The sequence below is a fragment of the Heterodontus francisci genome, chromosome X (genome assembly GCF_036365525.1).
Source record: "Heterodontus francisci isolate sHetFra1 chromosome X, sHetFra1.hap1, whole genome shotgun sequence".
Taxonomy (NCBI): domain Eukaryota; kingdom Metazoa; phylum Chordata; class Chondrichthyes; order Heterodontiformes; family Heterodontidae; genus Heterodontus; species Heterodontus francisci.
In genome coordinates this window covers 5,967,061-5,990,977 of record NC_090421.1, presented here as the reverse complement: position 1 = coordinate 5,990,977, position 23,917 = coordinate 5,967,061, and the positions used below count along the sequence as shown (strand labels likewise).

General features: G+C 43.2%; 1 protein-coding gene across 2 annotated transcripts in view; it reads right to left on the bottom strand.

Annotated features, from left to right (window-relative positions):
- The window catches only part of LOC137358630 (pleckstrin homology domain-containing family A member 3-like), a 99,917-nt gene that overhangs the window by 73,229 nt on the left and 2,771 nt on the right, over window positions 1-23,917 (bottom strand). The window contains exons 2-8 of one of the 2 annotated variants that reach the window (XR_010971262.1): window positions 21,865-21,981; window positions 20,495-20,650; window positions 16,054-16,190; window positions 12,286-12,444; window positions 11,958-12,001; window positions 10,317-10,471; window positions 5,398-8,132 (exon numbers count right to left, since the gene is read on the bottom strand). Coding sequence is in view for 1 of the 2 variants with exons in the window: in XM_068024750.1 (XP_067880851.1) it covers window positions 8,071-8,132; window positions 10,317-10,471; window positions 11,958-12,001; window positions 12,286-12,444; window positions 16,054-16,190; window positions 20,495-20,650; window positions 21,865-21,981 (830 nt within the window). In the remaining variant the exon portion in view is untranslated. Of the gene's footprint in view, window positions 1-2,480; window positions 8,133-10,316; window positions 10,472-11,957; window positions 12,002-12,285; window positions 12,445-16,053; window positions 16,191-20,494; window positions 20,651-21,864; window positions 21,982-23,917 lie in introns of those variants that run through there. The other variant, XM_068024750.1, reaches the window with a different exon arrangement.

Sequence of the window (23,917 nt, the reverse complement as noted above, 5' to 3'; positions counted from 1 at the left end):
CACGCTCATGATCTTGTCCAACCCTTCCCTCATGATCTCGTAGGTTGTTTCAATCAAGTCACCTCTTACTCTTTTAAACTCCAACGGATACAAGCCTAGCCTGTCCGACCTTTCCTCATAAAAGTCAACCTGCCCATTCCAGGTATTAGTCTAGTAAATCTTCTCTGAACTGCTTCCAATGCATTTACATCCTTCCTTAAATAAGGAGACCAGAACTCCAACCCTTCCCATTTTCTGGGCTCCTTCAGTAGCAGAGTGGCATAAGGACTTGAGAGAGAAAGATTTGTTTTACAGACCTGCCAATATGGTATCTTGAGTTCGCCAGGTACAAGACCTTTCCCAAAAAAGTTGGAGACCACCTACCAAATTGTTTTTGATAAACATTGATCTATTGCATGATTAAGCCAGAAGTGAAGTCATCTTTTCAAAAAGAGAATGTATCTTTTTGTTTCAGGATTTTGCTCAAACAGAATTTGGTGTGTCCATCCCAGCCCATTGCGCAGAGCAGAAGTGTATGTGCTACCATTTCTGGTGAGGGGTGTGCACAATGTTTTTCCCTCGAGTGGCAGTATGAAGGCCTAAGCACCATCATGTTGGAGAGAAACAGTGGGGGCCTAGACTCCAGCTGCCATACCTCGCTTATAACTTTGTGATCAAGCAAAAGTTTGAGAGAGTGGACAAAGTTTCAATCGGGGCCTAGAACAGACAGATTACTTGAAGATACAATGCCTCCCCCTAACCTAGGGCTGATGACCAAGTTGGTTAAATTTAAAATGGTATGACTAACTGAACTTAACTATATATTCAACACTTTATATTAAATAACTCACTCATTAAGGTAATGCCTTAATTTAGGAACTTGCAGCTTAAGCTGCAGTGTGATTCACTCATTTTGTCTGACCCGGAGAAATGTGCCAGACAGTTGGAGTAGAATTCCCAGGAGCCACTCTGCAGTCTACCCTCCACTTCAAGATCTGCACAGGCCTCCAGCAGAATAGACGCACACATGTCCGAAAGTTATACCACAGAAAAACTAGTTTTAAAATCATTTGATCACTCCGAGAGAGAGAGAGAGACAGACACACACTCACTCAACAGGAATAACCATCGCACCTCACTGCCAACCCTGTGTGATCTATTCATAGTTACCAATGTTTGTATGCGAGGGAGATGTACCTCATTTACAGACAAAAGAAAAAAAGTACACAGTCGTTTTCTTCGTTTGATTGGAGGAGAATAAAAAGTCATCAAATGTTGGCACTAGTCCAACCATGGCATGTGTGGAACATTCAGAGGCAGGAGATTGGAGTATGTAGGAGACAGCTATGTGTACAACAGTTTAAAAGCAATAGGTTTAGAAGAAAATAAATTAGCTCGATTAATACTTTCCAACATATAAACGCACCAGTTCACTTGAAACAAATCATTTTGTTGGCTTACCTTGACAAGCTGGCCAGATGCCCCCAATGTATCAACTCTGTTTGAAGACAGTTTGAAGCCTGTCCTGGGTTGTCAAATATCGGCATTAAACAAAAAATTGCAATGCCTGTGCAGGGTTGTATCTCATTGGCCTTGCCTCTCCCAAAATAATGGCCAAGAAATTACTGCTACTTTTCAAACATTGCTTTAAAATTAAAAGCAAAATACTGCGGATACTGGAAATCTGAAATCAAAGGAGTAAGTGCTGGACATACACAGCAGGTCTGGCAGCATCTGTGGAAAGAGAAAGAGAGTTTCTGCTGGAAATCTGGAGTTGTGCCAGGAATGATACAGGGCATTTCCATGCAACAGGAGAGGCTAATGAGGCTCCACTAGCCATAGTCTCAATTTAACTGCTTTGCACGGGAGGAAGGAAGGCTGTAAAGGAGAGCTGGGGGTCATTTGGATTTAGTTTCTTTTTAATTTGTACTCTATTTTTCCAGAGACTGTAATTCCTAGATGTCTCCCACCAGTTGAGCATTTGTGCCTAGTGTTTTGATAGGGGGTCAAAGTTTAGGCCCTGCCTCTGTATTTGGCCTGCTCACTTTTGGGCAACGGATGCCAAACAATAAGTGACTGAATGACAAGACACCAGGTTGAGAGACTGCTGCTTGTTTGCATGTTTAGTGCACACAGAGGTGAAATTAGAGCGGGGGGGGGGGGGGGGGGGGGGCGGTGGAATCAAAAAGCTACATGGTTTCCCCAGAGCTCTGGGATAACTGAAAGACTGAAGACAATCTTGCTAAGTCAGTGACACGGGAAAAAGTAAAGTATCCATGCAGAAAGCCCAACACCCTTTTTCGCCAATTGACCTGAAGTTAACGTTTTAAACCCATAGTCAATGGCTGTCAGCCAGACCAAAATATCAGTGTCTTTCCAATGGCCACAAATCAGCACAAAAAGATGGTAAAAAAAATAAATAGGCTGCAAACTATGGAATATATTAGTCCAAAACATCAACTTTATTTAGGAAATTTACATTGCTCTATAAAGTCAATGGGCAAGCACATATAAAAAAAATTTACAAAATACAACAGTTCTTAGGAAAAGCTGAGGTATGTTCAAATAGATACTGTGTACAATTTTGCTTTAGTCTGTGGTGAAATATAGTGTTCACTTCAAGAATTCCAAGTCATTATCTACAAAATGCTTCCAAAATTGTAAGCATTTAAGTTATTTTGCTGCATCCCACTTGCAAGACCTACATTACAACAGTGACTACACTTCCAAAAGTACTTCATTGGCTGCAAGTTTTGGGATGTCCAGACATCACAAAAGGAGCCATATAAATGCAAGTATTTATGTAATGAAACTGAAGGACGATAAATCCTCCATCCTAACTATTTTTAAAAAAATTTCAGAGGTGGCACTGGGAGCTTGATACTAGCCTTTCACCAGAAATCAAGGTTTCAATCTACCCCTTATTGCATTTTTTTTTCTTTCATGGGATGCGAGTTGCTGGCTGTGCCAGCATTTATTGCCCACCCCTAATTGCCCTTGAGAAGGTGGTGTGGAGCCGCCTTCTTGAATCGCTGCAGTCCATGTGGGGTAGGTACACCCACAGTGCTGTTAGGAAGGGAGTTCCAGGATTTTGACCCAGCGACCGTGAAGGAACAGCGATATAGTTCCAAGTCAGGATGGTGTGGCTTGGAGGGAAACTTGGATGGGTGAAAGTCTTCTGTCAGTTATAAGGGCCCTATGTTAACTTGGTCAGTCACAATCCTGCTCCTAATGGACCCATAGTATAAAAACAGCCCCCAATTTGGCAATCTCACTGAGATTGGCTGGTATGGGAAATGGAAAATTTCACATTTCTGTAATTGGGGAGGTTTTGTGAGGCACATTGTTGGAGCAGAGCTTTGCTCTGCATTTAACTGTTCTGCCCTGGGAATGCTGGATACGGAGTGCTCAAAATAAAAAAAACATTCTATCCCCAACCACCAACAACCTTCATGAGTACAAATGCACCAAAAAAAAAAAAACAAAAAAAAAAAACTTAGTTCTAATTACTTGCACAAAGAATTTTCAGGCTCAATTGGTAAAGTTAAAACGATTTAAAAGAAAAAGAAAACTTCCAACTAATTTTGACCAATTATATAAAAAAAAGTTCCCACAGCCTAACACAACATTGTAACACTTAACGTCACAGAGAAGAGAGCAACCATCTTATACTTTTCTTGCATTCTCAAGGAGGACAGTGACTTCAGGAATTTGGTACTTCCAACAACATTACAAAAGGTGTAGCTACATTCTTCATTTAACAAAGGTTACCTTCATTTCGACAAAGTTAATATCACTAGACAGTGAGGTGCAGTCATTAAAACAGCCAACAGAAACAAACTGATTCAGGTACACAAAGTGATGTATACATTCCAATTTGAACCTCTTAACTAGAGGAACTAAAATGGACTTCTTAAAAAAGGTGCGGTATCCATTCTTTGCTGAAACCCTGGAGCACACTTGTTGGTCACTGATACTTCTTCACCACCTCTTCCCACTCCTTTCAAAATTATATTCACAACTGTTGACTCAATACCATTAACCCCTCCCCCAACACCACTTTCCCTTGTTACCTTGTTCACTTCCTTTCAAAAAGTCTTAAAAACTAACCTGCAGCTGTGCTTCAGCCACCACGCCCTCCCCACCCCCCAAATCCTTTTCTATTTTGTGCACAACATCCTCACACCTTTTTCTCTGAGGAGCGTTCTGAAAATGCTGATTGTTATTCAACAAAACATAGGACTACAAGTCTCAGATGCGTTTCACCTGGTCAGATCGTCTCACCATTGTCAAGTAATTTGAAATTGAATATATCTGAGCAGCCACATCTGGATGCATCATCTTCTCCCTCTCCCATTTTCATTTTTGCACAAATTGAATAATTGACAGACTCCTGAGAATATGGTGAAAACTTTCAGGGTCTGGTCAGGACACCGAAAACTTAATGGTTCAGAGATGAAAATGTATTTTGGCACAGCTGGAACTGAGAAAATGTCAGCAGTAGTCCATGTCCTCTGCCTGCATTTGATTAATGTTTGAAACTAATTTTTCCCAGTACTGGAAGATAATCAAGAGAGAAGGATGTGGTGTTGCCAATATTTGTGCAGTCTAAATGGATATAGGGCAGGAAAGCAGAGTCAATGTAGATGACCAGCCATGATATGGCCTAGTCTTGCTCCCATTTCTTCAGAGACAGAGGATCTAGCTTAAAAATACAAGCTACATTACACACTGGTGGTAAAATCCTTTGTACTAATGATTTTCAATGGGGAATCTAAGGTCCATTTTAACTGATCAAATAAAAAGTTTCACTTTTTTCAGGTTGTCTAAAAAAAAAAATCTTTTTTTTTATTATTTGTTCTTGGGATGAGAGAGTCGCTGGCAAGGTCAGCATTTATTACCATCCCTAGTTGCCCTGGCGAACGTGGTGGTAAGCCGCTGCCTTGGACTGCTGCAGTCCATGTGGTGTAGGTACATCCACTGAGTGGATTGCCAGGCCATTTCAGAGGGCACTTAAGAGTCAACCACATTGCTGTGGGTCTGGAGTCACATGTAGGCCAGACAGGGTAAGGACAGCAGATGGGTGGCACAGTGGTTAGCACCGCAGCCTCACAGCTCCAGCGGCCCGGGTTCAATTCTGGGTACTGCCTGTGTGGAGTTTGCAAGTTCTCCCTGTGTCTGCGTGGGTTTCCTCCGGGTGCTCCGGTTTCCTCCCACAAGCCAAAAGACTTGCAGGTTGATAGGTAAATTGGCCATTATAAATTGTCACTAGTATAGGTAGGTGGTAGGGAAATATAGGAACAGGTGGGGATGTTTGGTAGGAATATGGGATTAGTGTAGGATTAGTATAAATGCGTGGTTGATGTTCGGCACAGACTCGGTGGGCCGAAGGGCCTGTTTCAGTGCTGTATCTCTAACCTAATCATAATCATTCCCTCCCCTGAAGGGGATTAGTGAACAATAGGACAGATGAAATTTTACAACAATCTGCTCGTTTTATGATTATGGAGACTAGCTTTTTATTCCAGATTTATTAATTGAATTTAAAATTCCCCAGCCAGTGGAATTTGAACTCCTGTCTCTGGGGTATTAGTCCAGCCCTCTGGATTACAACTCCAGTAACATTACCACTAAGCTCCAATGTGCTCCAAGATCAAAAGGGGATACCGCAACTCTGAACAGCCGCTTTTAAAAAAAGAATTTCCACAAAGATAAATTGATTTTTACATAGTACATAACTAATAAGAACAGAGGCTACACTATATCAATCATGATAATGGTTCACTTCATTTGTGCTCAACCATCCTATATCCAGAGCTGTTAGATTTAGGGACAAAATGTTTTACACTCAGGATACTGGAGCAAAGGCCAAAAGGAGATTGTATATTCTCCAGTTGAGGAAATCAGAGATGAGGGGTCATCAAGTTAAAATTGTCAAGAGTGAACAAAGTGGCAAGGAGAAATTTCTTAGCTCAGGTGCTCTCAAAGAATGGAATTCTTGTCTACAGGAAGTAGTTGACAGAGACCATTACAACTTTTTCAGGAAAATTTGGATGAATATCTAAAGAAGAAGAGGAAGATGCAGAGCTATGGGGCAAGAGAACAGGGTGGTGGAATTAAATATTGGATTACTGTAGCAAAGAGCCAGCACTGCTCCAATGGGCTGAATGGCCTCTTTCTGTGCTGTTAACATCTATGGTTTCTACAACTCCAGCAGGAGAGGATTCCAGTCTGGACTGGAAAATTATTCTGGATTTTTTTTTTTGCCCCCGTTAATATTAGAAAACAATTCCAAATACTCTGGATACTTCAGACTGAACCATTTTCATTAAGTTTTCTGTTTCAATTATCTTTCACCGTCACTGTCAGATTACAAATATAAAAAAATATGAACTTATAGTACCTCATTTTTGCACAAGTGTTATGTCTACATTCAAATCAGATCACATTCCTACAGCGACATGAAGGAAGAGATGATAAAGCAACAAAACACAAATTAATCTCCATATCATTTCGTACCTCATGGAGAGCTCATGCAGCTCAATTGACCCGTGAGTAAGGTTAAAATCAATTCAGGGACAGAGATGACAATGTTACTGCAGCAAAACTAGGGCCATTGGACACGTGACAAGGGCAGCCAAATACCAATGGAACTTATGGCCCTAGATTTAATCAAGTAAATGTTAAAATTAGTGTATACTAATGATAAACTAAACAATATTAAAAAGAAAACTATACAGTTGACTGATCCTTCCCTAATCTTGGTTTTAATTCTATATTGGCTAACCTGCATTTCGTTTTGGAAAACTTTGAAAAAATATAAATAGTGCACAATTGGAGTGTGGGTAATTTAGCAACGCTTCACAATTTCTTAGACGTTGTATCTCCATCTTAAAAGTAGTGTTAGTGTAATAAAGAGTACTTGTAACAGTTTACATTATAATAGTATTAGGGGAGTGGCTTCAAATTGCATGGAACCTGGTCTTGGCTGGCTTAAACAGGCAACGTAAAACGACAACTGGGATCACCCCGAACAAAAAGTCAAGGGAACAAATCATAAGTGTGCCTTGGTCAGTATCAATTTGAAACCATCTACTGTACCATCATCACAATTCTCTTTTAAGAAACCATCACAGGTTAAGTTTGGCAGTTAGGATGACTAGGTTTTCAATCCATTCGATGGCTTGGATTTGGGGGCTGGGGAGCAGACATCATACAAGCAGCATATATGTTTAGGCTGTACGGTAGAGATGGTCTTTATGGAACCACGTAACCACAAACAGTGCACATATTTTTGGTGTCAGCTATCTAAACAGTAATTCAGGCGAGTGATATTTGATGGCAGTACCCATCGTAAATACAATCGGCACAGGTGTAAAAAGAGCATGCGTCTCAGGAAGTGTCCCTGCAGTTGTAAGCGAGGTAACAAACAGGAGGGGAGATTGGCAGTCCCACATGTACCACCGTGCAGTCCTATTTAAATTGAAACTTGGCATATTAGTTTAAATTCCCCATGATTCCCACTTAATTTTGAAGAGTTTACCATTGTCTGATTTTTGAAACTGCGGTTATTGTCCATGAAACTATTGAACTATGTTTGCCGAGAAGTGTTGCATTAGTTTACAGAGAGGTTTTTGCTTCTTGCACAGGAGGGGGAAATAAAATAGTGTTTCACTCTGCATAGGATGCTCCCCAATTTCTGCCCTTCACAGATTAGATGGACAGGACTAAGCACTGAAGCCTAGAATAAGAGAGGATGGTAATCACAGTATATGTCGATGGTAATTGTTATGGAGCTGCCTTAAAAATCAGACACTCCACAGTATCCTGCTCAATACTCAACATCATTTCGAACAAGTATTAGTGCGTCAGTGGGAAAACCCAACACTAAAGATTAGCGAGTTACCAGCGTCTTCCGTATTGCAAGTTTCCATTCCCGGTTTTTCTCACAGGAGGTCTCAGTTCTGATGGCAACGTTGAAGGAGCTTTCTCCGTTTCCCTGTCACTTCCTTCTCCGGGTGGGATACATCCGTGTCTCGACCGGTTCCTTCGGTGTGCTGCTCAAAAGGAGGATACCATTTCCCGACAACATTATTCACCATTGGCACCACCTGCAGATTCATCCTGGACGTTTTGGGAAGGCTGCAGTGAATCTGAAGTTTGAAACCAGATTACTTAAGACATTGGGTTTCTCCCCACCACCATAATGAAATCAGATCACTAAACTATATCCAGGAGATAATATAAGACAAGAGTTTCACCTTGGATGAACATAAAGTATTGTTTGTACCAATTCACTCAAGCTACAGCAAATTAACGCCGGATGGGAGGTGGTGCAGGTGGGAGAGAGAGACAGACAGACAGAGACAGAGAGGAACTGTTGCTGCACAAACTAATAGGTATGTGCACCTCCTCTGTAGAAATACTTGAGCAGCATTTGCACAAAAAGAAGAAAAAAAATGGATCAATGCACAAGGCTGGCCAATCTTCATTTAGTGCATGATAGAAATGGCCAACTGCTGCAACACCAGCACAAGATAGAAACAGGGGCCTGTTGCACTTTCCAACGCATTATTTTTCACGCACCTCACATTAAGGGAATGATCATTGCGAGCCGATGAGCACGGAGGTGGGTAAACTTCAGCGAGGGGCTGATTTACTGGATACACGGAGGGGACAGAAATAAATTCCATTTCTGTCTTATCCAACTTTTGCTGTTGTGTTCATTGTGTACCTCACACGAACAGATGTTTAACCTCGGCTCAGCTATGAAGAGAGACTGGATTGGCTAGGGTTGTTTTCCTTAGAGCAGAGAAGGCTGAGGGGGGACCTGATTGATGTATACAAAATTATGAGGGGCATTGACAGGGCAGCTGGGAAGAAACTTTTTCCCTTAGCAGAGGGGTGAATAACCAGGAGGCACAGATTTAAAGGTAAGGGGCAGGAGGTTTAGAGGGGATTTAAGGAAAAAAAATTTCATCCAGAGGGCGGTTGAAATCTGGAACACAAGTGCTGGAAAATGGGATTAGAATAGATAGGTGTTTGATGGTCGGTGCGGACATAGTGGGCCGAAGAGCCTGTTTCTGTGCTGTATAACTCGATGACTATGAGAAGACGGGGGTGGCAACAGGGAGAATGGAACATTTCCTCTTGCTTCATCTGCAGTCTTTCCATCAGAGTCAATTTCCATCAGAGTCAATTTCCAACATTGTTGCTGGAGCAGAGCAAAAAGGTTCTGGATACTCACAAAAAGAAATGTCAATGGCAGCTGGGGGGGGGGGGGGGAAAAAAAGAGATGCAGTTTAAACTGTCAACACTCAAGATCCAAAACAAAATTAGCATCGCTAAATGCTTGTCCGGAAAGCCTGACAGCTCTTCAAGCGGACTGGTTGCAATATTTGCAATTGGGCCAGCCTTTTGGTGAGCCACCGAGAGCAGCTGCTGTCCTTTTAGCGACAAAATGAAGGAGGACATTCGTAATGACATTAAACCCAGCCTCTAGGCAGCAGGAGAGCACACGAGGAGTGGTGGGGGGGGGGGGGAAAAAGAAGGATCAATTAGCCTGTGTCCCCCCCCCCTGTCCATCTCAGCGTTCTGGACAGCTGACAACCTGCTGGTATGAAGCAGTTTACAATGAGTGACACAACACAAGATTAGGTTGTAGTACCACTCAACTTTCACATGCCAAGAATCAAGCGAGGGAATTGCAGGATAAAAGGAATGTGTCCCTTCAACAAATAGCATGTTCGTCAAACATTACTGCCTACACCCAGGTCATCCTCCCCTCACTGTATTTTGACAGTGCACAGCCTAAGGGAGTTTTGCTCTGGACTGCTTAATTTGTATTTTTTCTTCACTTCTCAGCCAGAGTTAATAAAAATGGGTTTGACCTCAAATTCAGGACCAATGCAGAGTTACACGTTAACCAGTCTTAATTGTGAAAGGAGCACTATCCAGAGCAGTGGTTCTCAAGACTTGTAGTTCTAAAGATTGGTGATAGGTGCCTTGTTCAAGAGAGGGGAGTTCCTTTGAAATGTTTAAGTAAACTCAAAAAGGGTGGAAAAGTTCACCCAAGTATGATGTGTATTATATAGCATTAGAATTTAAATGGGGAGGGGTTCATGATTACTAATCCATTTTAAAAGGAGGTCCTCTAACCAAAAAAGTTTGAGAATCACTAATCCACAGAACTGTAATGGAATCGGGAGCTTGTTAAACTGTTTTTACAGCCCACGTCTCTCCTGCTTCAATTACTGGGCAATAATTGATTCGCAAAACCATCATTGGCTGGATTTTTGTTTGCAGCGACTGGGGTTATGCCGGCAGAAGCTTCTTACTTTCTGGCTGTGCCGCGCAACTATTGCCTGGAGCCTTGATTTCCACGGGCAGTCTTGTCCACCTGCTAGCTCGATGTGTGGCCATTTCCTCCAGATTTCTCATTACTGTAATTGAGCCCTTCTGAGGCTGGGCCAGGTTGTTCGTTTCTGTGCTCCTGCAGCCAAACAGTTAAGAATCAACAAGGCAGCTGTAAAACTATATATCCAAGGCTGTAACGCAGTCTTAAGGAGCAGCAATGTGTGATTTACAACTAATAGCAAAGACTAGTTCAGTGAAGTTTAAAGAAAGACAGTCTCTGCACTGCTTGTAGTTTACTGTAACACAACAAGATTGGGAAAATTATCTACTATTTTGTTTTAATTTAAAAAAAAAGAGAGCATCTTCAGTGCTGCTTTAGATGGCTGCTTCTTAGCCCCATATCTTTAAAAAAATAATTCACTCTCAGGCTAGGCGTCACTGGCTAGGCCAGCATTTATTGCCCATATCCAACTGCCCTTGAAAAATGTGGTGGTGAGCTGCCTTCTTGAACCGCTGCAGTCCATGTGCTGTTGGTACTCAGTGCTACTTCCAGGATTTTGACCCAGCAAATGAAGGAATGGCGATATAGTTCCAAGTCAGGATGGTGTGTGACTTGGAGGGGAACTTGCAGGTGTTGGAATTCCCATGCGTCTGCTGCCCTTGTCCTTCTAGGTGGTACAGGTTGCGGGTTTGGAAGGTGTTGTCAAAAAAGAGCCTAGGCGAGTTGCTGCAGTACATTGTGCAAGCGGTATACACTGCAGCCAAACTGTACCGGTGGAGGGAGTGAATGTTGCTGGATGCGGTCATGCTTCTAGTGCCTTGTTGCAGCTGCACTCATCCAGGCGAGTGGAGAGCATTACACTTTTTTTGGGGGGGGAATGTTTGTGCTGGGGAAGCAACACTTTCCCCTTTCAAGCAACTAGGGTCAATGTCAACACAATGACGCCAAATATGCAATATAACTGGCAGGAATCGGACATGCATTTATATTGCGCTTTGTTGATTGCTCAGAAATGCCTCAAAGTGCTTCAGGTATAATTACCTCACTTCAATCACCATTGTTACGCAGGTAAATGCAGCAGCCAATTTGCGCACAGCAAGCTCTCACAAATAACAAACAAACAAGAAAAAATGACTAGTGATTTTGGTGGTGTTGGCTGAGAGGGGAATGTGGGCCCACGATTCTGTTGGGGAGGTGGAAAAAGGGAAAGAAAACGGGGCGACACAGTGGTTAGCACCGCAGCCTCACAGCTCCAGGGACCTGGGTTCGATTCTGGGTACTGCCTGTGCGGAGTTTGCAAGTTCTCCCTGTGTCTGCGTGGGTTTTCACCGGGTGCTCCGGTTTCCTCCCACAGCCAAAGACTTGCAGATGATAGGTAAATTGGCTGTTGTAAATTGCCCCTAGTGTAGGTAGGTGGTAGGGAATATGGGATTACTATAGGGTTAGTATAAATGGGTGGTTGATGGTCGGCACAGACTCGGTGGGCCGAAGGGCCTGTTTCAGTGCTGTATCTCTAAAAAAAAAAAAACCTCTGCTCTTCTTCCAATAGTGTCATAGGATTTTTAACACGAGAGACTAACTACGTATTTAAAAAAAGGAACACACTGCAGCAGACACCTACCTGTCGGGTGCAACAACCCCACTGTGACTGACAGAACGTTTAACCTGAAAATTTAAGAACAAAAGAATACATTTTTTTTTAAATGGAAACTTTTCAAATCCTGAAAGCACAACTTTTTGCAATACAGAAACCCTGCAAGAACATAGGTGAAATCTACCCATCTACAGCTCGAACACTATTGCAGATTTTTTTTTGTTACATCATGCAGGACAACTGGGCCAATTATGCAAGGGTTGTGAAACTTGCCCTTCCCGCAACCAGGAAGTCTGCTACAAGGATGAAGATAAAATGCACACTTAAAAAAAAATAAAGAAAAAGATCCACTTACCCTGCGAAGAGGTGTGGAGGTAACATGAGCAACTGGAGACTCAGGGGGTGAAAGCAGCTCTGGGGATATCTTCACACTTGCTATTTTCATACAGTCCTCAAGGGTATTTATAAAGGTATTGCACGTGGCTTTAAGCAAAGAAGAAGCCTCATTCATTTTCTGAAAGACAGATGCACACTCATCAATAAAAATGCACAAGTACCTGTGTGGAATAAAAGGAGAAACTGCACAGGTACAGAAGGCAGCCATATTCTTAAAGAAAGCTTAACAAAAATCAGACAGTGAAAGCATAATGAAAGATAACCTTACTCTTCCCCTTGCCTGAAATTGATAATTCGTGCTGGGGTACAATTCCACAGGTAGGGTGTCACACCCCCTGTGGTACCTTGCCCAAGTTGCCATTCCCCACCCGTGAGCTTTGCCAGTGAGCTTCAAGCAGATATTCAACTATGGGTGGCTTCACAGCAGAGGCTGATCCTGCTCTCACCTGATTTCCACATATCTGCACTGTCTAGAACAAGTCTTTGCATAGTAACCAGAAGCAGGAACTCTGATGCATCATGCCCCTCCCTACTAAGGTCAACACAATGACCCCCCCCCCTCAGATCCACAGCCTTGGGGAGAGCAAGGATGGAAACTTAGGGCCTTCTGGAGCTGCATGGCTCAGTGGAGTAGCAGAAACGCACTTCCCCACCAATCCATCAAAGGAGCCCTGCCGAGCTGCATTAGTCGAGATCGTGAAGCAGCACAACTTACTTTACACACTTTGACCAGGAAGAAAAAGGATTCAACACAAGTCATCCCGAGCAGAATTAGTTTGGGAGGGTTTGATGGAATTCACACGACACTGGAGTCGACAGTCTGCGACATAGAAATTAAAAACAGGGCTTGAAATTGATCTGTGGCCTCTGGTGTACAACTTTTAAAAAAGGAGAGGGAGTCGCACAGGCAGTGCAACTTTCAAAACATTTTTCAGCTTTATTTTGGTTCAACAAGAGTAGATGGTATCACAGTGGGTGGGAAGGGGAACGTGGCCAGGCAGAGTAACTGATCAGCAGCTCTTCCAGTCGGTCGTTAACTCAGGGTGGGGTGGTTCAAGGGTGGGGGAAGGAAAGGAGCACATTTTATTCAAATTACCCTCTCTCCACTCGTGTGTGCATGTCATTTATTGAAATCAAACATTTTATCAACACAGACAGGGCAGGGATACTTCTCCCTGCGAAGCCAAACTGGTCATCCTGAATGGGAAACGTCCCAAAGCAGTTTCCTTGAAGGTAATTTTGGAAGGGGAAGAACATGAATTTTTGCACTGCTCTGGGGCTGAGCTGCAGATAAATGGGGCTGATACTTGTATGCTAGTGCAATTATGTTACTAGACTCAATTCCAGAGGTATGGATTAATAATCCAGGAGAACGCAAGTTCAATTGGCAGGTTGAGAACGTGAATTCAGTTTAAAAAAAGTACTGGAACAAAAAGCTGGCATTAGTAAAAGCGACCACGCAGCCGTCGGGTTGTTGTAAAGAAAAAAAAAGTCCAACTGGTTCACAAAATGTCATTTTAGGGAAGGAAACCTGCCATGCTTAGTCTGGGCCTACACGTACCTTCAATCCCACACCACAGTGGTGTAGCAGGCAACTCCCTCAATATCAAACCACTACAAAATTCATAAAACTGGACAGACCACTTGGCTACAACCTCGGCACTAAATTAAAGTGGACTTTTTGGAATGGGGATGATGTTGGCAGTTTGAGAGTTGGGGCTTCTGAATCACTGCCCAGTAACCCCCTGCTATGAAGTGCCCAAGTGTGGCTTTGCATTGAGGATCATATATGATGCCCTCAGCTGACCAACTTCCTGGAGCTCACAGTCTTCAATTCAGATCCATGCAAGTCTACAGTTAAATCATAACAGATGAAAAATAGTCTCTCAAATTGAAGATGCTGCACATATTCAAATATCGCCTCTACACCCACACAGTCTCCATTCCAACAGCGACATTCCACTGAACTGACAAACGTCATCCGCTTAGACAATTGTAGATTCACTCATACGGTAAAGCACAAGGAAACTGATGCTCGAGTTGGACTGTTGGTAGTTACACAGTAACCCAAGCGGACCTATTTGGACAGTGTCACATCGTACATTTCCTCGTTTCCAGAGCAATTCAGCATTGCCTGCATCATCACAGGCAACAACTTGACAAATATGTGCAAGTTTAATGCCTAACCTATATTCTACAATAAAACTGATTTCACTACAAGCGCAGAAAATAAAATCCACAGAAAACAATGTTAAAATAGGTACAGACTACATATGACGATACCATAATCACAACAAGCTCCTGCATTTACATTGTGCTTTTAATGCGAAGCACCTTAGGGCACTTTACTACAAGAGCGATTATCAAAGAGAATTTGACACCAAGCCACAGAGATATTAGAACAGGTGACCAAACACTTGGTCAAAGAGGTAGATTTTAAGCAGCAGCTGAAGGCACGGCTGTCAGTGGCGGAGCGATTAAAATCAGAGATGCACAAGGAGGAGTGCAGAGATCTGGGAGGTTTGTGGGGCTGAAGGAAGTTAGAGAGATTAGGAGGGGTGAGGCCACGGAGGGATTTGAAAAAGGATGTTGCCAGACTGGGAGCCAGTGTTAGATCAGCAAGCACAGGGGTGATGGGTGAGTGGGATTAATTCTCAACATCAGGCAGACTCGGACTTGGGCGCGTGTGGAAAGTGGAGTCTCTGTAGTTGATGCCACTGCAGCTTCTATCTTTAATGCACTGAAATCAGTCGCCTTCGGATTTCCCCAACACAAGGTGGATGCGCGAGACCTACAGCTCAAAATTACCACATCCAATTAATTTCTTCGAAAAGCAAAACAGAAACATTTAAGAAAAGAACGTCAACTAATGCAAGGTTGGGGTGGGGATGGTCCCATGGCTAGTGCATCAACACACTGTACGGGTCTAAAACTATTGATCAATACTGATTTACACAACTCATTATAAAAGCAGGAAACTATGGAATTATAAAAAAGGTACAGGCCTGGTAAAACTGGAACGACAACATTTTTTAGTTAAAGAAACATCATAACACTCCCTCATAACAAACCCTTGCAATTTTTTTTCCTTAAAAATCCTTCTTGCCCACCCCAAACTTTCTTCTGAAGGAGCCGACTCTCGTTCCAGGTGACAGTTCCACCAGAACCCAGTTTCTTCTCAACGATGCTGAACAATGAATATTGGAAGACATCCCGCCCACAGGATCACAAAATAGACACAGTTGGGAGAGGCCATTCGGCCCACCTGAGCTTATCCATCTAGATCTCTCTTCCACCATCGTGCCATCTAATTGATTTTTGAACGAGTGAGCCAAAAGGTTCTCCCCTCCGCTTTTCCAAGCGTTGACCACTCTTGGCTTGAAGCCACTCTCGTCTCATCTAACTTTACACCTGCAACTTCCAGCAGGGGTTAGTGGATAGTGAGTGGGATAGAAAACCCTGGTGTGTCGTCACACACCACCCACCCCCATAGCTGTGAAGCCAATTGTAGCATTCCCAACGGAGATCTGCAAACTCCAATACATCCCAGGAATTGAACCTCTAGTCTATATAAACTTACTGGATAGTCAGAGTGGCTTTAATGACTGGACCATCAAGGAAATCTTCCATTCACTACAATTGCTGTGGATGTTCACAAAATGTAAGCACATTATCCTGGCCACGTGGTCTTTAGACACTTGGAATGAAAGAAGCCCTCGTACAATACCTCAATATCTGGAGTGGAACTGGTCTGGGCCGGCTGTGCAGACTCCTGGATTTTATGCACCTGCTGCATCAGCAAGTCACAATACAGCCGGAGCTCGGACATTTTGGATTTCAAAGAATCCTCAGTTTCACTGACTTCTGCAGATTCAAAACATGTAAATGTCACACAAAAAGAAAAAATCCGACAATTAAAAAAAAAACATTAAATATCCCTTTAAACAATTGAAATCTTTAAAAAAGGATTAACATCCTTAATAGGATGGCTCTTTGAAAGAGCTGGCAGGGGCATGACGGGCTGAATGGCCTCTTTCTATGCTAGAAGATGAACACATTGTAGGGGTCTATGTCTGTGTTGATTGGAGTAAAAAAAATTATAAAAAGGGGTGTTGTGGTGCAGCCCACTAAACCAAGGAAATGCAATGTGACAAAACAGGTTCGATCCCTCACAAGGCACTCCGGAGGTCAGCCTGCCAAGCTGCCTTGGGGAAGCGAGGTGTGCATCCATGAGGAAGGAGACTAGCAGTAACTCCAGGAATTATCAGCAAGCTGCAGCTACTGACCCCAACAACCAACAGTATTGCAAGGCTGAGCAAGAGAGACATGTGGAGGCACTGAAAGGGGGAAACTCCATTCTGCCTGCCCAAACCAGCAAGTGTATGTTAAGTTGCAGCCATCGACAACCATGCTGGTCCCAGGAAGTAGCTGCTTCATTTCCCATCACATATTGCAAACTTCTAAAGAGCCCGTAATATGCGTATTCAGAAACTAAATTGCTTGCAAACGGCCTATAAAATCAGCTGCACAAATCTCTGACCCTGTTAAGTCTGGTTACACTCGTTAAGTTGTGATTTCAAAGGCTCTTGTGCAGGAATGTCCTGCTGCTCTGAAATGGTTTTATGCCTCTCTGTACCGAACATCACTGTGGATTTAATTAGGACACACATTTTCTCATAGAGCCTGCGTTCCTGAAACACCTTCCCCCTCCACCCCTCCATTAAGAGTGCAACGAGCTCCCTGATGCCTCGGGGTTTCAAAACCACATAGACCAGGTGCAATCTCTGGTCGGTGCCCATCTACCTGTACTCACGTCAGGATGGCCAGACGGGGTGGGACAATTAGATTTGGTACCTGTGGCTTAGGGAGGGGAAAGATATCAAGGTTCTATCCGAAGTGTGTGATTCCTTGTATGTGAAGCACTTTTGAGATGGTAATGAAAGTTTTTTTTTTTGGGGGGACTTCTGTACAGCGAGATGCACAATATAACTCATACTGTACAGTATTCCAAAAGGAGAACAGTACTAGATTCAGTCAGAAATAAACTTTTGAATCAGCGCGTGGTACTTCATTTAATTTTGTCACCATATTAAATGTCACGATGCATTATTCACAATATCTCATTCCTCACATACAGCATTACCAATTAAAGATAGATTTCACTGAATCTTAGTGTTACAGCACAGACACACCAAGTCCATGAGTCACTCAGTCTAATCTCACTCCCCACACCCTTCAATATTGTTGGTTCAGGCAACAATCTAATTTCCATTTAAAAGTTCTTAATGACTCTGCCACAAACTGTTGCACAGAGAGTTCCACATTCTAACTGCCCTATGTGGAACTAAACTTTTTCCAGCCTCACTTTTAAATGCTTCTTGCTGTGATGATAAATTTGAGGTCTCTTACCATCTCACTGACTAGTTTGGGGAAAGACAGAGAGAGAAAAAAATCCGACCACTATTTACTATCTCATAACCCTTCCTGGCCTTGATGACCTGGTGGAATAAAAAGCCCCAACGTCTCACAACTGTACCCCATTACTACTGGCAACATCCTAGTGAATGTACCCTTTCCATCTCCACATGTCCCATTGCTGACAGTTTGATTTCCCCATTTTTCCTTCCATTTAATCTGAAGATCCTTTTTTTAATTAAAAAAAGCAAATATTTCAATAATTTGCTTTTCTCCCCCAGTCCTTGCCTTATTTTTTTTCCTTGTCTATTCTTACACTGAACTCCATTATATTGTTGGTCACTGTTTCCCAAATGTCATCCTACATTTAAGTCATCCACTATTTCTGCTTCCTTCCTTCCCTGTTACCATAATGACAGAGCGAGGGAGAAAATATATGATGGGGAGGAGGCTCCTGTGCAGCATAATAACTGGCATAGACCAGTTGGGCCGACTGGTTCGTTCTAGTGCTGTAAAACTCGATGTAACACAGTTCTGGACATCCTGCAAATAAAATGCCCTCTCTCTCAACATAAACATGTTCCCCACCAGAGTCTGGTTAGAGTATGGATTTATTGTGTCTGCCAGGCTCAGTGGTAACACTATCCCCTCTGAGTCAGGTTCAAGCCCCATTTACAGACTTCAAAATGTACAATAAAGACCAGCACTTCAGTGCAGTACTGAAGGAGTGCGGCATTGTTGAAGGTGCTGTGTTTTACATCAAATGATTAAACTGAAGTCTGTTTGGTCCAGGTAGACGTAAAAGATCCCATGGCCAATTTGAAGCACGGCAGTGGGGTGGGAAAAGGGGGCATTCTGACCAACATTCCACCTCAATCGACACTAAACACAGATTAACTGGGTAATGATCTCACCCACTGTTCGTAGGTGTGTGCAAATTGACTATCACGTTTTCTACATAACAGTTTGACTACACTTCAGAAATATTTCACAGACCGACAACAAAAAAAAAAAAGGACAGACTTGCATTTCTATAGCACCTTTCACGACCTCAGGATGTCCCAAAGCGCTTCACAGCCAGTGAAATACTTTTGAAGTGTTGTCACTGTTGCCATGTAGGAAACGCAGCAGCCAATTTGTGCACAGCAGGATCCCACAAACAGCAATGTGATAATGATCAGATCATCTGTTTCAGTGATGTTGATTGAGGGATAGATATTGGCCAGGACACTGGGGAGAACTCCCCTGCTCTGCTTCAAAATAGTACCTTGGGATCTTTTACATCCTCCTGGGAGGGCAGACAGGGCCTTGGTTTAGTGTCTTATCTGAAAGATGCCACCTCAGAGCGCACTACTGGAGTATCAGGCTTGATATTTGTGTGAGTGGGACATGAACCCACAATCTTCTGACTCAGAGACGAGAGTGCTACCCACTGAGTCGCAGCTGACCGTACGGTTCAATGTTGTACACACTTAATGGACTGTCAGTCCTCCAACACAGAGAATGCCTGACTGACATTACCCAAGTAGGAAGTCAACCCAGACCACTTTATTACAGAAAGCTGTAGGAGAAGGAGCAGCAGGCTAGGGAGGAACCAGCAAGAATGCTTCTGTGAGGAGAAAGACTGACCTACATTTATTTAGCACCTTTCGCGACCTCTAGGCATCCCGAGGTGCTTCAATGTCAGGCCCTGTCTGCCCTCTCAAGCGAGCATAAAAAAAATCCCACGGCACTATTTCAAATAGCACAGGAGTTCTCCCCAGTGTCCTGGCCAATCTTTATTCCACAACCAACATCACGAAAACGGGATTATCATCACATTGCTGTTTGTGGGATCTTGCTGTGCGCAAAGTGGCTGCCGGGTTTTCTACATTACAACAGTGACTACACGTCAAAAAGCACTTGATTGGCTGTAAAGTGCTTTGGGATGTGATGTGGGCGAGAGGGGCGCTATAGAAATGCAACATCTTTGTTACACCTCCCTGCCCCTCCTCCCAAGCCACTCACTTCATGCAGTGGATAAATCCCACACAAGGCAGTTCTCTAGTGTCACAATCAAGGTCATTCTTAATGTGCAAGCCTATGTAGCAAGTATGGCTAACCATTTCATCCTAGCAGACACCACAGCAGAACTGAATCCAATGCTCACCTAACATTCACACTCACAACAGGGATTACATAGAGGCTAATAGCACAGGAATAGGCCATTTAGCCCAACATGAGCTTCCTTGAACCCTATTTCATCACCTTCCATTCCTTTCTCCCTCATGTTCATCCAGCTTCCCTTTAAATGAGTCTATGCGAGTTGTCTCAACTCTGCCTTGTGGTAGCCATTTCTACATTCTCACCATTGAGTAAAGAGGTTTCTCTTGAATTCCTTATTGCATTTATTATTTACTATCAATTTATTATTGAATTTAGGGATCCTGGACACTCATCTCCTCCCTAACCCAGGTGCACCGAGGCCAACTGCAGCATTCCTATAGTGTTCCCAAAGGAGAATCAGCAAACTCAGCACAAAGGATCAAACGGGAGACTTTCCTGGTTGGTAGGGCTCAATGCATTTGTAAATCAAGCTAAAATCGGGAGGGTTCCAGGGCAGGGGGAGGGTGCGGCATCTCCATGCATTTTCTACTGTAATGTATCTCAAAAACATTATGGGAGAATAGTCACAAACACTCAGGTGAACAAAACCAGGGAACATCACAATTACCTGGGAAGCCAGCTGGGAAGGACAGAAGTAAAGCATTTACCTCTCTCTTTCTTGCTCCTGCTGTCAGCAAGGCAGGCTTTGGCACTACCAAGTGCGACCAACCATTTCTGTCTCTCTGCGGCATTTACGGCCTTGAGGTAGAAGTATTGCTCTCCTGGGATGATCAAGTCCATCCGGGTGTTGTCTGCTACGTGCACTATCCAAAAAAAAAAGGTATTACTTCAGTGGGTGGAGAAGACATTGAACCTCTTTAGGACCTGCGCCCATCGTGTGAATCTTTCAGCAAAAACCCAGCGGCCGTAATACAAGAAAGGCAAGGCAGCAACAAGGAAGTCCAACAAATGCCAGACAGGAACAGACAAAATAAGCAAAAACACTATGGAAGCAGAATATTGGAACAGGAATAGGCCATTTAGCCTCCCAGGTCTGTTCTGCTGTTCAGTTAGATCATGGCTGATCTGTATTCCAACCTTGGATCCATATCCCTTCATACCCTTGGCAAACAAAAATCTCTAATTAATAATTTTTAATCAAACTAGAATCTACTGCTTTTCATGGGAGAGTTCCACGCTAGCTACTACCCTTTGTGTGAAGTGTTTCCTAACTTCTCTCCTGACTGGCCTGGCTCCGATTTTAAGGTTATGCTCTCATCTTCGACTCTTCCTGGCTTGGAGGCTCAGCAGCTTTGGTCCAGAAGACAAGAGTCAGCTCAGAACCGAGGAAGGGTTTAGACCCGAGATGTTTGACTCATGTTTTACTGACAGTCGCACTCTGACCTGCTGAGTGTCTTCAGCGTTTCCTGTTCGAGACTGGGATGGGGTGGAGAATCCCAAAAGCAGTTATGATTTGTGTGGACAGTAATTTCAAGTCAATTATTAAAATCCTGTTGGGCATCGAACCTTTGTACTGACATTACAATTGAAATGCACTAATAAGATCAATGTCGCCTTAATCTTCATGCAAAGAAAAAACGGCAATGGTGAAATTATAAACAAAGTGCATTTGAGTCACCTTCACACGCCAATGGACTCATGTATTGCCGACATTTTATTTTTAACTTTTCATTCCATTCTATTCACTGAATCATCCTGATAAACGCCTCCCCAATTTATCTGTCTAAACAAACTGCATGTCACACTGGCCAGACCTGAACTGCACCCTCCCTGGGATATCAGTGACGATGCACCAGACTTTGGCATAACTCCAAAAATTTCCATTTGCAATCTATAGATTTCAAGCCAGTAGGGTAAAGAGCACCAAGGATGGACATTATTCCTGATACTGGTAATTCAAAGAAAGCTCAGACACAAGCCCAGGTCAGGCCGTACTTAACCAGAAGAGTGCTTCCCAAAAGGGTCCAATGTGAACATTTGGTGCCTCCAAACTCAAGAGCTCCTTTCACTTCCCTACCCTTTATCTCACACACGGCCATCTTGATGCTCCCTTTACTCCCTTTGCCAACATCTTCCTGTGAGTCGTAGTAGGAGAACACGGTGCCATCCAGAACAAAGTACCGTGGCTGCCAACCTGCCAATGAAAGATGAGAAAGGTCAGCAGGGATAAATAACAAACAGGGGGAAACAAAGTTGGAAATGGGAGGAGTGAAGACAACATGATAATTGAAATGTCTGAGGCATCATACGAACATGGGAACAGGAAGAGGCCATTCAGCCCCTCGAGCTTTTTCTGCCGTTCAATAAGATCATGGCTGATCTGTGACCCAACTCCATACACATGCCTTTGCCCCATAATCCCTTGCGTTAAAAAAAAAGTCTTGGATATAAAATTTATAACTGACTAAGCGTCAACTGTTGTTTGCGGAAGAGAGTTCCAAACATCCACCACCCTTTGCGTTTAGAAGCATTTCCTATCTTTACTCAAAAGGTCTGGCTCTAATGCTTAGCCCAAGTCCCTAAGACCTAGACCCCTCAACCAGCAGAAAAAGAGTTTCCCTGGAAATCAGAGGAAAAGTGTGGAAAAGGGACAAACTCATTTACATGAGGCCTTATCATTTTCACAGGACATTCCAAAGCTCTTTAAAGCCAATCAAGTGCATTGAAGTGCAGTCATTGTTGTTACGCAGGTAAACGTAGCAATCGGTGCACAGCAAGGTCCCGAAAATGGCATATGAGCGAATGACCAGGTAAATCGTTTTTTTTTGGTGGTATTGGTCAGAAAGAAAATGTTGGCCGTGACACTGGCAGAACTCCCTACTCTTCTTCAAATATTCCCACGCAAATGCAGGACAGGATGCAATCAGCTCAGTTTTGGACAAGCTGGGAGATTGGAAGGCAAGAAAAAAAAAAAAAGAGATCCAGTTGGGAGGTGACAGAAAGGTATCCACCCCAGCTAGAAGGCAGGTTTAAAAATTCTCATCCAAAAAGATGTCAGCTCTGACGGTGCAGCACTCCCTTAGCACTGCAGTGGAGCATCAGCGTAGATTAATGTGCTCACGTTTCTGGAGTGGGACATTTCTTATACCCCTCAAATCACTCTTTACCAATCTTGAATTTGCTGATCACCTAGCCTTCAGTTCCTCCCTGGGCTATCTGTTCTAAATACTCACTGCCTTCTGTATAAGGAAGTGGAATCTGAACAGTGTTGTTCACCTTGCACGTCTGGGAGCAAATCTAAGCCCTCTTGTGATTAAGGGAGGGGTGCCTTTAAAAGGAGAGATCAGGTTGTCAAAGTCTTTATATGCTGGCTGCAGCCAAACAGCCAATGGGCAACAACCAGGACCTGGGTACTTGCTCTTCATGGTTGTGCTCCATTCTGGAGAGGGTTAGTGATGACTCATTTTTGTCTGCTGTACCACAAGGATGTGTCAACCGCAAAACCTTTGTAAAGAAATGTCAGCATAGGGGAAGGAAAAGATATTTGCACAAATCTGAATACTTCCTCAGGCTCGAAGTGCAAGTCTGAGCTTTCACGCGGCAGGATTGCATATATAAAATGGAGCACACATGGATAGACTTTCCGCCTTACCCAGACATCAAATAAGGTGGCATTGTGCCTAATTGTCTCACATTAGTGCCAATGCCAACCAAAAGCTAACAGCAAGCTATTTTCTTCAATTGCACAAGTAATTGAACACAATGAAATAGAGAGAGATGATTTTGATTTAGATTCAGAGCAGTGAATGATATTATTCCATCGTTCTTCAAGTTGGAGCGTGCAGTCATCAGTTATTTGGGGAGCTGGGAGATGTGGGGGGGGGGGGGGGGAAATGGTAGGACTATTTGGTTAATTTCACTCTAGGACTTGAGCTAGAAAAAGGGTCAAAACTCGATAGATTTAAATATAAAATGTAGCGTGTACCTGTGACACTTACTTTTACCAATATGACGGACACACTGGAGGCTCAGAAGTGTCCAGAGGCTACGAACAATACCCATTTATGGGCCAAGTGCTGGCAAATGGGATTAGGTAGACAGGTCAGGTGTTTTAATGCATCGGTGCAGAC